This window comes from Schistocerca piceifrons, chromosome 7 (assembly GCF_021461385.2).
Source record: "Schistocerca piceifrons isolate TAMUIC-IGC-003096 chromosome 7, iqSchPice1.1, whole genome shotgun sequence".
Classification (NCBI taxonomy): Eukaryota; Metazoa; Arthropoda; class Insecta; order Orthoptera; family Acrididae; genus Schistocerca; species Schistocerca piceifrons.
The window spans coordinates 155,133,873-155,150,767 of NC_060144.1; the positions used below are offsets into that span (position 1 = coordinate 155,133,873).

The following is a 16,895-nucleotide window of genomic DNA, read 5'->3' on the forward strand; positions in this document are numbered from 1 at the left end:
ATTTGACAGTGGCCAATCATGCAGACAGACAGCTTGTTAGTTGTGATGGCCACACAGAAAGCAGAACTGTAGTGATGGCTTAACTTGTAGATCATGGGAATTGCCTGTGACAGGTTTGGCAGCGGGTGGTGGTGGTGGTGGTGGTGGTGGGACGATGTTTGGGACAGGTCTTCCACTGAGGTCTATTGCAGGGTATGAGTCATCTGGCAGGTGGTTGGGAATAGGGATGGACAGTGATATTGTGTAGGTTCTGTGTGCAGCATAATGCCTCTATGGTAGGGGCTGGGGAGGACAGTGGAATGCTATTGTGGGAGGCTGGGAGGACAGTGGGTAGGAATACTTTAGGTCCTGACACAGCACCTAGCAGCTCTGCCCTGTTCCCACCATGTCCCTCCACCCTTTCACTGGGAGCACACCACCTTTCCCCCACCCCTACACTGCTATCCATCCCACTCCCCACTCCATGCCTCGTCTTTATCCCCACCAACTACCCCAAATTGTTGCTAACGTCAAATGCAGTCGCAGTGCCCAGACACATCCCATTGGTTGGAGATTTGTGTGTGTGTGTGTGTGTGTGTGTGTGTGTGTGTGTGTGTGTTTCTGTTTCAGAAAATGGCCATTTGTGTTTAGCTGTCTTATCATTCTGCATGTCTGCAACTGAACCTCATCTTTGTGGTACATTACAGTTTTTACTTTTCATGTCATTGTTGTTCCATCCTGGACATTCATTGTTGTAATTTTTATTTTTCCTAGTTTTGAACCATGTGACGGGAACACGAAGACTTTGCAAAAGGAATTGTAAAATAAACATCTGGGTTGGTAGGACAGTTGTTTCATTGTGATGTAAGATAAAATGTGGAACCAGGTTTAAAAACGTGTACAAATGCTAACGAAGGCTACCATAAGAACTTTCTACATACATTTTTGCTGGAAGAGCATTGAAAAATATTTTCAAAGAATTTGGTGAAGTGCAAGTAGGAATAGTGCACTGGATGTTCTGTCTGCCTGCGTATGTACATGTGTGGATGGATATGTGTGTGTGTGCGCGCTAGTGTATACCTGTCCTTTATTCCCCCTAAGGTTAGTCTTTCTGATCCCGAGACTGGAATGACACCTTACCCTCTCCCTTAAAACCCACATCCTTTCGTCTTTCGCTCTCCTTCCCTCTTTCCTGATGAAGCAACCTTGGGTTGCGAAAGTTTCAAATTTGTGTGTGTGTGTTTGTGTGTTTTTAATTGTGTCTATCTACCAGCGCTTTCTCATTTGGTAAGTTACAGCATCTGGCACCTAGAATCTCAATGATTTTTGCCTGTTAACGGTATCGATACTGGCAACATATTGATCCCGGGAGTTCAAAGACCATATCAAAATCTGTGCAGTAATTCCTCAGACTAGTAGGGACTTAAGTTAATATATGTAGAGATGGGAGATTTAATAAAACATTTTTATTTACTTACGAAACTGCAACTTAACATTTTATTTTTGTATGCAGTAGTGCTCACCTATTATGATTTGACAGATGATGAAAGTTGGATATTAAGATGGCAAAAATACATTTCTTTGTTATATAATTACAATTTAATAACCGACTCCACCAATGATGCATTGATAGTATAGTATAGGGTACTATGTTTTTTTCATTTTGTGAAATGCACAACTTTAAGTTTTGAGCATTTAAAGCGAGTTGCCAATCTTTACACCACTTTGAAATCTTGCCAAGATCAGACTGAACATCCGTGAAGCTTCTTACAGATAGTACTTCATTATAGATGGCTGCATCATCTACAAAAAGTCTGAGGTTACTGTAAATATTGTCTGCAGGGCACACACAAAGTCACTTCTACATCTGATGATGACTCCATCTAAGATAACATTGTGCATCCTTACTACCAAAAAATCCTCAATCCATTAACTGATTTCACTTGATACCCCATATGATTGCACTTTTAATGAAAAGCGTATGTGTGGTACAGAGTCAAATGCTTCTTGCAAAGGGAGGAATGCTGCGTCTGCCTGCCTTGATCCAAAGCTTTTAATATGTTGTGAACAAAGTGCGAGTTCAGTATCAAATGCTCAAGGTACCTCATTATGTTTGACATGTTTGTGGTGTAAATCACCAAACCTCCTGATTCCATTGACTTCAAAGGTTGCATTTTTTACATCGCCAAGGGGACATAAATTTGAAGTTGATAATCCAACCTGTTCCAGAGAAGAGAGGGTGTTTTAAGACTAACAGACAGACAGATAAAAAAGGAAAAAAAATACTTTTAATGTAATTTTAAGACTTGCCAGTATAAAGCAGTGAACTCCACTGAAGAGGAATACACAAAGTGTGTTGAAATGTCAACAACTTAGCTGCTATAGTAGTTGCAATGACATGGCCCAATACCCATAATTATTGTATTCGAAATGCCACCAACTGTGGAAGCTGTTGAGTGAGTTCTCGAGTTTCAAAATGCGTGACATAAATGATCAAATCTTTCCGTAGCATGACTGAGAAGCTTAGAAAATGGTAGATTGACAAGGGAGCATAGACCATAAGATGTAACATAAATTTGAACTTGATATGTCAACCCCTTCCTGAGGAAAAGGGTTCTTAACAGTTAGACAGACAGACAGGCATACTGACTGACAACAAAGTGATCCTACAAGGATTCTGCTTTTATAAATTGAGGCATTGAACCCTAAAAACATATAATTGAGTTGACATAACAAAATATAATGTAAGAAAAGCTAGAAATAAGATACATGTAAAGAAATACTCTCTCTCTCTCTCTCTCTCTCTCTCTCTCTCTCTCTCTCTCTCTCTCTGTGTGTGTGTGTGTGTGTGTGTGTGTGTGTGTGTGTGTGTGTGTGTGTTGTAGAACACGAGAAATGAAGATCTTACATTTTGCTGAGAAGCTGATGACTGAAGTTCATTTCACATCCGTATGTAGAAGGGGTGTTCAAAAAGAAACATGCCAGAGGCGTAACTGCAGAAACCAATACCTATATGTTAGAAGTATTGACCCTGGCTGTTGAGACACTTGTCCCATTATGACACAAGGCCGTGAATAGCTGCCTCATAAAATTCCTGGGGCTGCGATGTTAATCAGTTCTGCACATACAGCTGGACATCGTCGTCAGAGGTGAATCGTTTGCCCCTCAGAACCTTTTTAAGGGAACCAAAAATGACATAATCACAGGGAGAGAGGTTCGACTGTATGGAGGGTGGCCGAGAACCTCCCATTTGAATTTCTGCAGGAGTGCCGTGACTATGTTGGCCATATGAGGCTTTGCATTGTCATGGAGCAGAATGACTCCATGGGTGAGATTGCCTGGTCATTTTGATTTGATCGCTTGGGGAAGGGTGGTCAAGGTTTGCGAGTAACACTGGGCATTCACTGCTCCATGCGGCAGGAAGTGAATTAGAAGGGGGTCATCTTGGTCAGAGAAGAACGTCAGCATAACCTTTCTTGCACTCATGTGGACGATGACGTCCAGCTGTACGTGCGAAACCGGTTAACATCATAACCCCGGGAATTTTAAGAGACAGCCATTCACCACCTTGTGTCACAGTGAGACAATTGTCTCAACAACCAGGATCAGTACTTCTCGCATACAGGTACTGGTTTCTGTAATTATGCCTCCGGCTCGTTTCTTTTTGAACGCCCCTTATAGAATAAGCACCGCATTTTAACAGTATTTTTACTACTACATGTCATAGTTTAAATTATATTGTTCTTGTCAAATTTGAGTGATGTTTGCTTCTTGTGTCTGTTTTTTGAGATAATCTGTGGTGAAGTATGTATCTTAACATTCAAGATGTTACTTTAATGCTTAGTATTGTATTGTTACTATCGTGTAATTGGTGCACATTTGTCACAAATTTCTGTATGATGCTTATATGCATTTCCATTGTAGGACCTTCCAGAATTCGCATGCAAATATTGTGGTATCCATGACCCTAGTTGTGTAGTCATGTGCAACATATGCAAAAAATGGTTTTGCAATGGACGAGGAAACACATCTGGTTCTCATATAATAAATCATCTTGTGCGTGCAAAACATAAGGTAAGCAGAAGTATTTCAGTTATATATAACTAAGCAATATCACCATTCATTGACAAATGCACAACATTTCTGATGTATGTACTTTCGAAAACACTCAGAGTGGGACTAAATTTCTGATAAGCGGAGTAGCGGTAAACATACAGTGACAACTGATAATAGATGAGGAAATTCTCTAAAATGCATTTTTTTCATTAGAGAATTCTGTGAGACATGTATTCCGTGGTTACTGTAAGTACCATAATTATATGTAACTGAATATTTTTGTTTTGTTTTAGGAAGTGACTCTACATAAGGATGGACCATTAGGAGAGACGATTCTCGAATGCTACTCATGTGGTGTAAGAAATGTGTTTGTACTGGGTTTCATACCTGCTAAAGCTGATTCTGTAGTCGTTTTGCTCTGTCGACAACCGTGTGCTGCCCAGAATTCTCTCAAAGACATGAATTGGTGAGAATATTATATGGTTTTTGTGATTTTGGAATACTAATGTAATTATAGCTGCTTTCCCTTTCTTTCTTTCGCATAGAATTGGAATGTGTCTAATTCTCTGTTGAATTGTGTGCTGACCTGTTGAAAAGTTGTGTAGTCCAGCCTATAAAGTTCGTGACAAATAAGCTATTGTAATTTGCAATGCTGTTTTCAATGTAGTTTAATGGAAAAGAATCATCTCTCTTTTTTTCTTTTTGTGTAATTAATAGAAAGTTTGCTCTCAGAATAAGTGTAAAGTTTGGTATAAAATTTGTTGAAGTTCTTGAAGAATGCTTGTTGGAATGCTATTCATGTAGGGTTCTTGGAGAGTTCGAAACTAGTTTATAATTGACTCAATAATTTCACACTCGCAGTTAATGTGTGGTGAACTACCAGTGCAGCAGCAGTGCAGTAGCGACTCGCATATTTAGCTTTCATATTTATTTTATAGTTTGTTTCTTAATTTCTTTCCGAGTGTTTGTGCGCTTGCATATTTAATTACATAAAATCCTTGCATATTCTCGTATTTGAGAGGAGGAATATTGCTTATTGATAGCTGTAGAGTATAAATTTGCGGAGTCGTTAGATATTAGCAGTAGGATGGACAGGGTGTGTGCGGGCGCAGGAGGAACTGGCCGCGGTTCACGAGCAGCTGAGCGTGCTATTGGCCACGGTCAGCAGCCTTCAGGCTGCTGCCTCGAGGTGGAGCGACGGCGGAGGGTCTGCCGCGTTGCTTGGACACCCCAGGTGTCGCTTGATGTGTCCGCTGAGTGCCGCCAAGGCACCTTCTAGTGTACCCGGCGTGTTGAGGCTGCCCTCACCTCAGGGTGAGTGGCGGACTGCAACGCGTTCGCATCACTCGAGGCGGAGTGTCAATGTGGAGTCTGTCCAGCTGGCCTCACCTGTTCGTCCTGTCAGTGGGCAGGTGGCCGCTCCTTCAGCAAGGCCCGAGCAGGCACCCGGAAGGGGGGGGGGGGGGAAGGCTTGCTGGTTATTGGGAGCTCCAGCGTTAGGCAGCTGATGGAGCCCCTTAGGGAAGTAGCGTACAGGGCTGGAAAGAAATCCAATGTGCACTCAGTCTGTCTGCTGGGGGGGGAGGGGGGGGGCTCCTCCAAGATGTGGAGGTGGTCTTGCCTGGGGCTATCGAGCGTTTGGGGTGCAGTCGTCAGCAAGTAGTTGCTCACGTTGGCACCAATGATGCCTGGCGCTTGGGTTCTAAGGCGATCCTCAATTCATACGGGCGGCTGGTGGATTTGGCGAAGACCGCTGGCCTCGCATGCGGGTGCAAGCAGAGCTCTCTATTCGCAGCATCGTTCCAAGAGTGGATCGGGATCCTTTGGTTTGGAGCCGAGTGGAGAGTCTCAACCAGAGGCTGCATCAACTCTGTGATGGTCTTGGCTGCAGATTTCTAGACTTCCACTATTGTGTGAGGAATTGTAGGACGCCCCTAGATAGGTCAGGGGTGCACTACACAAAGGAAGCGGCTACTCGGGTAGCAGAGTACTTGTGGCATGCACATTGGGGTTTTTTAGGCTAGGCAGTAGTGCGAGGTGTCCTGATGAACACTCACCAGTCGACGAGCAGGCAGGGAAATCAGGACGCGCTCAGTGTAAAGACACTTCAGCTATCAAGATATTAGCAGTAAATTTTCATAGTGTTCGAAATAAAGTTCCTGAATTTACTGCCCTCCAGGAAGCGTGTGGCGCACAATTTATTCTCGGGACTGAGACCTGGCTGAACCCTGAGATAGGAAGTTCTGAAATATTTAGTGAGGGCTGGAATGTGTATCGGAAAGACAGATTAGACACCGTAGGAGGGGGTGTCTTCATTGCAGTTGACAAAAATATTGTGTCTACTGAGATCGAAGTAGATTGTGATAGTGAAGTTACCTGGGTACGTTTAACAGGGCTAGGGGAAATAAAGTTAATTGTGGGGTGCTATTACTGGCCACCAGGTTCCAAAGGGAGTCTACATTCTGTATCGCAGAAGTACCTGGATCATGCTGTATTAGTCGGAGGCGACTTCAGCCTACCTAGTATAGACTGGGATGTCTATGGATTCATTACAGGTGGTACAGACAAGCCATCGTGTGAATTACTTTTGAACACATTATCTGAAAACTGTCTTGAGCAGCTAAATCGACAGCCAACGCGTAATGGAAATATTTCAGATCTGGTAGCCACGAACAGACCAGACCTCATCGACGGTGTCAGTGTTGAGACAGGGATTAGTGATCATGATGCTGTCATTATGACTATGGTTACGAAAAGTTAAAAAGTCGGTCAAGAAGGCTAGGAGAGTATTCTTACTAGAAAGAGCAGATATGCAGTTGTTAGCATCCCACTTAGTAAATGAATAGACTTCATTTACTTCCGGTACAATGGACGTGGGAGAATTATGGGCAAATTTTACACACATTGTAAATCACACATTGGACAAGTATGTGCCAAAAAAGTGAGTTAAGGACGGAAAAGCGCAATTTGGAGAATGCTCAGGAAGCAAAGGCAGTTGCACTCGCGGTACAAGAAAGATCGGGAGAATGAGGACAGGCAAAAGTTAGTAGAGATGCGTTCTGCTGTAAAAAGAGCAATGTGCGAAGCATTCAACTACTACCACCGTCATACCTTAGCAAAAGATCTTGCTGAAAACCCAAGGAAATTCTGGTCTTATGTAAAATCGGGAAGTGGGTCGAAAGCTTCCGTCCAGTCACTCACTGATCAGTCTGGCCTGGCAATGTAAGACAGCAAAACGAAAGCTGAAATTTTTAAATTTAGCATTTGAGAAATCTTTCACGCAGGAGGATCGTACGAACATACCGCTGTTTGTGTCTCGTACAGATTCCCGGATGGAGGACATAGTGATAGACATCCCTGGGGTTGTGAAGCAGCTGAATGGGTTGAAAATAAATAAATCACCAGGTCCTGATGGGATTCCAATTCGGTTTTACAGAGAGTACTCTACTGCATTGGCTCCTTAATTAGCTTGCATTTATCGCGAGTCTCGTTCCCAATGTAAAGTCCCGAGCGACTGGAAAAAAGCGCAGGTGACGCCTGTATATAAGAAGGGTAGAAGGACGGATCCTCAAAATTACAGACCAATATCCTTAACATTGGTTTGTTGCAGGATTCTCGAACATATTCTCAGTTTGAATATAATGAATTTCCTTGAGACAGAGAAGTTGCTGTCCATGCATCAGCATGGCTTTAGAAAGCATTGCTCCTGTGAAACGCAACTCGCCCTTTTTTCACATGATATCTTGCGAACCGTGGATGAAGGGTATCAGTCGGATGCCATATTCCTTGACTTCCGAAAAGCGTTTGACTCGGTGCCGCACTGCAGACTCCTAACTAAGGTACAAGCATATGGGATTGGTTCCCAAGTATATGGGTGGCTCGAAGATTTCTTAAGTAATAGAACCCAGTATGTTGTCCTCAATGATGAGTGTTCATCGGAGGTGAGGGTATCATCTGGAGTGCCCCAGGGAAGTGTGGTAGGTCCGCTGTTGTTTTCTATCTACATAAATGATCTTTTGGATAGGTTGGATAGCAATGTGCGGCAGTTTGCTGATGATGCTGTGGTGTATGGGAAGGTGTCGTCATTGAGTGACTGTAGGAGCATACAAGATGACTTGGACAGGATTTGTGATTTGTGTAAAGAATGGCAGCTAACTCTAAATATAGATAAATGTAAATTAATGCAGATGAATATGAAAAAGAATCCTGTAATGTTTGAATACTCCATTAGTAGTGTAGCGCTTGACACAGTCACGTCGATTAAATATGCGATATGAAGTGGGACTAGCCTGTAATGGCAGTTGTGGGGAAGGCGGATAGTAGTCTTTGGTTCATTGGTAGAATTTTGAAAGATGTGGTTCATCTGTAAAGGAGACCGCTTATAAAACACTAATACGACCTATTCTTGAGTACTGCTAGAGTGTTTGGGATCCCTATCAGGTTGGATTGAGGGAGGACGTAGAAGCGATTCAGAGGCGGACTGCTAGATTTGTTACTGGTAGGTTTGATCATCACGCGAGTGTTATGGAAATGCTCCAGGAACTTGGATGAGAATCTCTGGAGGAACGGAGGTGTTCTTTTCGTGAATCGCTACAGAGGAAATTTAGAGAACCAGCATTTGAGGCTGACTGCAGTACAATTTTACTGCCGCCAACTTACATTTCGCGGGAAGGCCACAAAGGTAAGATGAGAGAGATTTGGGCTCATACAGAGGCATATAGACAGTAATTTTTCCCTCGTTCTGTTTGGGAGTGGAACAGGGAGAGAAGATGCTAGTTGTGGTATGAGGTACCCTCCGCCACGTGCCGTATGGTGGATTGCAGAGTATGTATGTAGATGTAGAAATACGCAGTGAGTCACACTGTTCGAAATAATCATTTACTTTTCTATAACTAGTGTCAAATTTAAGTCCATCATCAAATGAAAGAGGATTCCCTGTACAAATTTCTACATTTTTATCCCGAGGAGATGATGATTTTGTAGATTATGTTATACAGACCAGTTTTCTTGCTTGCTACCTTTCTGGACCACATAGAAGTTGCCGCAAGGAAATTATCACTGTTGTCTAGTAATGGACACAGCTCCAAAACTGCTTACAATAAAAATAAATTATTACTTCAAAAATAGTTTGGCTGGTTGCAGTTTCTTACCTCAGTGATACTTCCAAATACAGTTCTAGTGTTCTCAAATCACCATGAATAAAATATGTGGTTACTGTTTCATTGTTTCCATTATGTACTGCATCTGCTATGAAGTGCATTTTCATTGAGATTTCAGTTAAATGGTGTTAACTTGTCATTCATCTTCAACAGTACTTTGAGTTTCCCTTGGAGTAGTAACAGTGGAGGTACTTAGTTTGAGACATGTATTTGTTTGCAGTCATTTTACATAAAGTAGTTGTGATGAAAGTAATTCCAAAACAGTAATTAAAAGGTTTTTGAATGTCATTTTACAGAGTAGTGCTGAAGGCTAGATGAGTACATCAAGTAACTAATGAAGAGGTAGCAAATCCAACATGATGAAAAGAAGGGATTGATTGACAGGACATATCCTGAGACATGAAGGAATAGTTAATTTGGTAATTGAGGGATAGGGAGGGGGTTGGGGGGGGGGGGGAGTGGGCTAAAAATTGCAGAGGGAAACAAAGGTTGACTACAGTTGTTACGACTAAAGTTAATGTATTCTTTATTCAAAGATGTTGAGACTTGTGCGATATAGATTAGTATGGAGAGCTGCTTGCATTATGTTACTCATTGTCCTATTAAAATTACGTGGGTCGTTTTCTTCCTGGGAGTGTTAGTGACCTACTGTTCCTTTTTACCTTTCCCCAACATGGTCCCGCATGCTCCACTCGCAAGGAAGAAACTAATTGTTCCTTAAGCTAGTATAGATTTATTTACTTAAATATGTTTCTTTCAGGAGTATTAATAATTTCTCCTCCTCAAAGTAATTACTGAACAGCAATCCTGTCACACGATTTCATGACATAAAATGAAGCAAATTTATTATTTTTTGGTTGTGTCATTCTGAAGTACTGAATTTATCTGAAAATTTCATATCAGAGAAGTCATATGCAGCAATTGTAGCTCTTTCGATGTAACCCCTTCCTTTCAAAGTAATCTTGTAGTAAATTTTTGACATAGTTTATACTCTTCACACATGTAAAATAGAACATTAATGGCTTCTTAAAGCAAATTCTGCACATCTTTAATCCTCCAAGTACCAGTTTTTAGCTGTGTTTCCTTACATCGTTTGTGTTTAACATGTAGTCACTTTTAATTTCCTTCCTTTTTTCTTTTGTTTTACGGTTCTGACAGGGGCGCTTGTGACCCTTGTTGCTTTTGCAGCCTAAAACAAAACAAAACATTATATTTAATTCTGAGTGAGCAATCTTTGAATGTGACCATTGTCTTAATTTGGCACTTAACAATTTAGATTGGTAAGTAGTAGCAGTAGTTGGAAGTGTAGCCACCTTGTGGCACGTTTCTGCCACTTCGTGGGAAAAGTACAAAATGTTAGATGGTATTTGTGGCAGTTGACTTCTACCACCGTCATTCATTTCTTCAACCAGAAATTGAAAAATATTTCACTACCAATTAAACACCAGTTCGTTCCCAATATTTGAATTAAACAAAGGAAATTCCAGGATGCAGTAACAATATAGAACAGATACATAGCTGTTATATATAAAAACAAAGATGAGGTGACTTACCGAACAAAAGCGCTGGCAGGTCGATAGACACACAAACAAACACAAACATACACACAAAATTCAAGCTTTCGCAACAAACTGTTGCCTCATCAGGAAAGAGGGAAGGAGAGGGGAAGACGAAAGGAAGTGGGTTTTAAGGGAGAGGGTAAGGAGTCATTCCAATCCCGGGAGCGGAAAGACTCCTTACCCTCTCCCTTAAAACCCACTTCCTTTCGTCTTCCCCTCTCCTTCCCTCTTTCCTGATGAGGCAACAGTTTGTTGCGAAAGCTTGAATTTTGTGTGTATGTTTGTGTGTCTATCGACCTGCCAGCGCTTTTGTTCGGTAAGTCACCTCATCTTTGTTTTTATATATAATTTTTCCCACGTGGAATGTTTCCTTCCATTATATAGATACATAGCTGTCATTCTTATGGAAAATATTTATTCTCAGGGAATTACATTTTACCTAGAAAAATTGGAAATCTCAGGAGTTTCATAAAATGTAAGGGAATTCCACATTGAAACTGCTTTTACTAAGTTTTATAAATCACAAATTTTAAAATACTTAATATCTCAAAGTGTGATCATTATTTGAAAATTACACCCATAAAAATTCAGTGTTTAAGAACTGTGGTTACGTTACTAATTAAGGCTGGTATATTGCACAGCTGAGAGGAAAGAAAAGTCATTATTTACGTTCCCGGAATTAACATTTTCCTGCTGTTTGACATTATTTATCTTTACCGTGAAATTTCCTATGTCCACAGTGTTAATTTGCACACATTTTGCATCAGCTTATTCATAATTTTCCAGTAATTTATGCGTTATGAAAAAATGTTTGTGGAGAAAAAATGACACTGGCATGTTGGCCGTCCGGTAGTGTTAACAAATGTTACGTGGTTAAGTTTCTTGATATCGGGGCACTCAACTTGGCGGATTTTAACCGGTAAACATTTTGCAGTAGATACTACTACAAAAATGCAGTTTCGTGATTGTAGTGATCATTGTGACACCTTTGCCGAATTATATTTAGTGTGTTTTGGTGTTTGGCGACTTGCAGCGCACTTTACGTTGCTCAAATGTTTTTACTGTTAAGTTTAAACTCGGCGCCGGTTTCATGTTCTTTTTGTTTAATGTTGAGCGAAATGTGTTTCAAGAAATTATTCTCGTTGTCAAGTGAAGCATTTATGTATGTATTTTTTGTGATTTTACATAAACAAAAAATGTGAATGATAGTTTGCGTGTGCATGGTTTTCCATGTACCTGATACCTGAAAAAGGCTAAGACAGTGCAAGAGAGGCAGAATAACACATATTGAAACACCACACAAAATACTTGCATACATGTTTGTGCTTGAAAATGAGAAAAAATTCTTGAAATGCATCATGCTAAGTATGAAAAAATACATGACTAGTGCAGTATTTCAGTACTTAAATAATGAATGACAGCTGCAGGCTGTCAAAAATTGACGTATGAAATTGAGTCAAACGTTCCTACTTCCCAGTCAGATATCAGTCCCATGCCTTTAGGCATGTTAATGCCTTCTAAATGGCTAGCATAAAAATGTTTATAGTTCTACGCAAAATAACTTCTGTAAATGGAGTGAACAATGTGCAGTGACGTCACATGTATTTATAAATTGTCTCTTTTTTTTTATTTGAAGTTGCAGTACTCATCTATCATTTATGTACCGTATTTTGCATGCTTGAATCATACGAATGTTGTTTAAACATTATAATAAGGCACAAGAGGAAATGGGTTTTAACATTTGGGACGTAATTGTTCGCTTTGGATTTAATGGAGAGGAGAGTGGTGAAGGAAATGGAGGCAGCTTAAAAATTTTTCATCATGAGGTGTGAGACAAGTGCAATAGAACAAATTAGGTTGGAAAAAGATTTTCTTGTTTCAATAAAGATCTTCTAGCATGAATGATTTTCCATATTTAAGAAGTCTTAATTGACATGTGAGGAACTGTGACCATGTAATCTTTGTGTAACATTTAAATTCAGTAGGCAAGGTTCATAAGTCGACCATAAAGTACTGTCAGCAACAAAAATTAATGGGGTGACTATTACTGTATTTAATTGTTGAATGTCATGTACTTGCTCATTTAGCATTCCTGTTCAGTAGTATTACTGGTGATGATTTGCAATGACTTTGTACTAGCTTTTTAATAAGAAATCAGTGGTTGAGCCCTTGGACATTGTGGACAAGTGTTTTGCATCTGATAGCATAAAAAGTGTGTTGTGCACTAGGAACTGCTTCCAAGTGATGCGTCCATTAGTTGGCCCACTGGACTCTCATTCAGGATGATGACAGTTCAAACCCACATCCAGCTATCGTGGCTTAGGTGTTCTGTGGTTTCCCAAAATGGCTTCAGGCAAATGTTGAGATGGTTCCTTAGATGGGCATGGCCGATTTCCTTCCCCTTCCTTCCCTAATCCGAGCTTGTGCTCTGTCCCTCATGACCTCACTGGCGACGGTACGTCAAATACTAATCTCCTCCTCCTCCTCCTCCTCCTCCTCCTCCATTACCTGGAATTGGCTGACAATGACTGAGATGCCTTTCAGTCACAGTGTGAGCACAACAAGTGTCACCACCTCGTGATAACACCTGCCTGCACACTGCTGATTTCAGGAAAAAGCAATCCAGGAGAATGTTCAGGAAGTCACCTGCCACACATTTACTATTCAGATATTTTGCCCTCAAACATTTTCCATTCCCCACTTCTTATGGAACAACCATCAAGAAAATTCCGTTTCAGTTAAATTTGATTTTCAAATTTGGCTTGACAACACTCAACTTTGATGAACAAGTAGGTTCTACCAGCATCGATCCAGTAAACTACCTGTGCATTGATAGACTGTTTTTAATGTGAGAAAATTTGTATCAGTTTCCATTATGTCTAATGTAGGTGTTCAGTAAACCAATGAGAAACGCTTTTGAAATAACAGAAATGAATTACATTTTACCATGAAAACCTTATGTCAAAACTAATATTTTAATAATATATGAAGTATCTGTAACATAATGGCTTGATGATCGATGGTCTAGTTGGCTTCACTTATGCTCATGCTGGAGATACTGAACAGCCCTCCTTACTGGATGGCTGCAGTGTTTTCACCGCAGAGTTGGTAGCCATCTGTCGTGCTCTTGAGCACAGGTGAGCATTCCTCTTCTGTAGTGACTCCTTAAGCAACCTTAACACTCTTGACCAGTGCTTTCCTCACCATCCTTCAGGAACAGACTATCCAGGAGTCTGTTTCTGCACTAAAAAACCGTGACATTGAGTGGCCTTCACTTGGACCCCAGGACATATCGGAATCCCGGGAAATAAACTTGCTGACAGGCTGGCCAAACAGGCTACCGGTAAACCAACTCTGGAGATCGGCACACCTGAGACTGATCTCCAATCAGTCTTTAAGTTTTTGGAATCTGGAGTACTGAATGGTGCATCCTAAGGACACTAAATAAAGTACATGTTAGCAAGGAGACAACGAATGTGTGGAGGTCCTCCATGTGAGCCACTTGCATGGCTTCTGTTGCCTTGTGCCGGCTCCACATCAGCCACACTTGGCTGACTCATGGTCGCCTCCTCTGTTGTGAGTATCGCTGTGGTTCCCACTTGACTGTTGCCCAAATCTTGTTGGATTCCCAATTTTAGCCACTCTTAGGTGGACGTTTAAGCTTTCCACCACACTGCCTACTGTATTAGGAGACAGTGCCTCAATGGCTGATCCAGTTTTATTTGTGGGGGGGGGGGGTTTATCACACAAACTATGGGTGAGCATCTGGCGTTCTCTCCTAGGCCTTCACCCTCACTCCCTTTTAACTCTTTCTCACTCTTTCTTAGCTGTTAGTTTGCTTGGTGTTCGTCTTTTCTCTATCTATGTTTCTCTGATCTTGCCTTTTATGCTGGAGATTTTAGTGTATTGCAGAGTGGCTGGCTCATCTTTTCGTGCGGTCAGCCATCATAATCCATCTGCTATATTGTTTTAATACCTTCTGCTGCTTTTTCCCTTTTAGTGCGTTTTTTCTTCTTTTGTCTTGCTTCTTTCGTTTTCTCTCTGTGTGGTTCCCAGTTTTCCGCCTTTCTTACCTTCCCGGAGTCATTTGGGGAGTGGTTTTACTTTGTGACCCATTTGAATGTGGAAAAAGGGACTTTTTGACCCTGTAGTTTGGTCTTTTTCTCTCCAAACCAACCAACCATTCATTCATTCGTTCATTCATCTGTGACACAAGTGCGCCTAAATAAACACAAATTAAGCACCGTGGACTCCAAAATTCTCTCTGTGTTCTGCCCTGTGTCATACTTAAGTATAATGGAACTGTGACAGTTGTTGTAGATGCATAAAGAAAATCTGTTAATAAAATATTCAGTTCCAGCAATAAACAAATAAAATTGTTTTTGCACATAAACCAAAAGTTATGATGGCAGAAGCAGAAAAAAGCATTATCAAGTATGCAGTATCATACAGTTTTTTGTTCTTATACTACGAGGTACTGAAAGTAGAAAGAAGGCTTATTGTGGTGGAGCTTACTTAAGATTTCCTTGCAGAGTTTTGGTCTGGCTGTTTGTAGGTCTGTTACATAATAAGTAGGAAGTTGGCCTTCCAACTAAGAGCCAATGAATCCTTCATATTACAGTTCGGCTCCATTACCTTAGAGCGAGTGAACAATTGCGGCATTCATCTCTCCCTTATGACCCCATTGGTACTTAGGACAGATAAATTGCAACATAAAATATGAGTCACAGTTTCTGAGTAGAATGACTCACATGAACTACAAACCATTTGGATGTCATACTTTTAAGTGAAAATTGCTGAGAGTATTCAGTCAAAATGATATGAAAATGTCAAGTGAATTTAGCAGTATAATTCCATGTTGCCCAGGAAATGAATCAATGGTGACAGAGTTACCAAACATATTCTGTGTTGTTGCCATTTTTGTTATCCTACCAACAGGAAACACCTATTTCCACAGTTAATGTGTTTCTTGAACAGGCTCGGATAAAGCCAGAATACCAAAGTATAAGCCAATGAGTTTTATTCCCATTTCTGTACTTCCGGTTAAGGACAAGAATGTAGTTACTAATAATACATGCAGTGACAGCAAACTAAACATCATAAGTCAATAACTGTCACAATTGTTTTTGTTTTTCTGTGTAACGGTACTGAAGACTGAAAGCCCATTCATAGATGATTCACAGTTTTGAATCATAGCAAGTGGTTATATTGTAAACCTTATTAGTCAACAACACATCCTACAAACATAATTATAAGAAAGATTTTTTTGTAATACCACCACCATTAGAACTACCCCAGAACATAGAAACACAAATGGAAAAAGCAATATAGCATTAATTGCAGAAATGATCATCCACAGAGAGACTGCATGATATAATTTCAAATCAAGAAGTCTACTGTGCAAGAAAACTATACACAGCGGCCGAAAAAGTTGGCTCAGAATGGCAAAGAAAATGAAGTAAAAGTGTCATACAGTCTATAAATACTGAAAGAAATAAAAGTATCATCTACTCACAATGTTTACAATGCAGCAGCTGCTGACGATTTGTAAATAAAGGCAAAAATGTGCCTATGTTGAAAAATGTTTCAACTTGGAAGTATGCTTAAGACAGAAACAATCCAGCAGCTGAATGTGGTGCTCCTTTCTCGTTCAGTGCCTCTCATTCGTCAGAGGTGTAGCTAATTTAGCCCCTGATCATGTCATATGAACGACACCTCTAGTCTGTCATGTATTCGTATGAGAATTATCAAGATGTAATGCAATTGCATAGATGGACATATGGTTGTGGAATTTGCAGAGACTATTGATATGCTGCTAATTCATGAGCATAAACTACCACTACTTTAACAAGGTCATTGTTAGCTGGATTATTATCCAGATTTAATTTGTGCCTATGAAAGAATTGCTCAACATTTTATGGATAGTATCAGCATCCTGACAAGATAAAGCAATGTGCCAGACAAAGACTCAAACTTGAGACTTTTCCCTTTCTTGGGCAGTTGGAAGATAGGTGGTTCGATAGTGGTGGAAGTAAAGCTTTGAGGACAGGTCGTGAGTTGTCTTTGGGTAGTTCAGTCAGCAGAGCACGTGCCTGAAAAAGACAAACATCCTGAATTTGAATCTCAGACCAGCACACAGTTT

At 40.6% G+C, this 16,895-nt stretch overlaps 1 protein-coding gene across 1 annotated transcript in view; it reads left to right on the plus strand.

Moving 5' to 3' along the window:
* The window catches only part of LOC124804618 (regulator of nonsense transcripts 1), a 129,089-nt gene that overhangs the window by 11,825 nt on the left and 100,369 nt on the right, over nucleotides 1-16,895 (plus strand). The window contains exons 3-4 of the mRNA XM_047264820.1: nucleotides 3,904-4,053; nucleotides 4,329-4,501. Of these exons, the coding sequence (XP_047120776.1) occupies nucleotides 3,904-4,053; nucleotides 4,329-4,501 (323 nt within the window). The remainder of the gene's footprint in view (nucleotides 1-3,903; nucleotides 4,054-4,328; nucleotides 4,502-16,895) is intronic.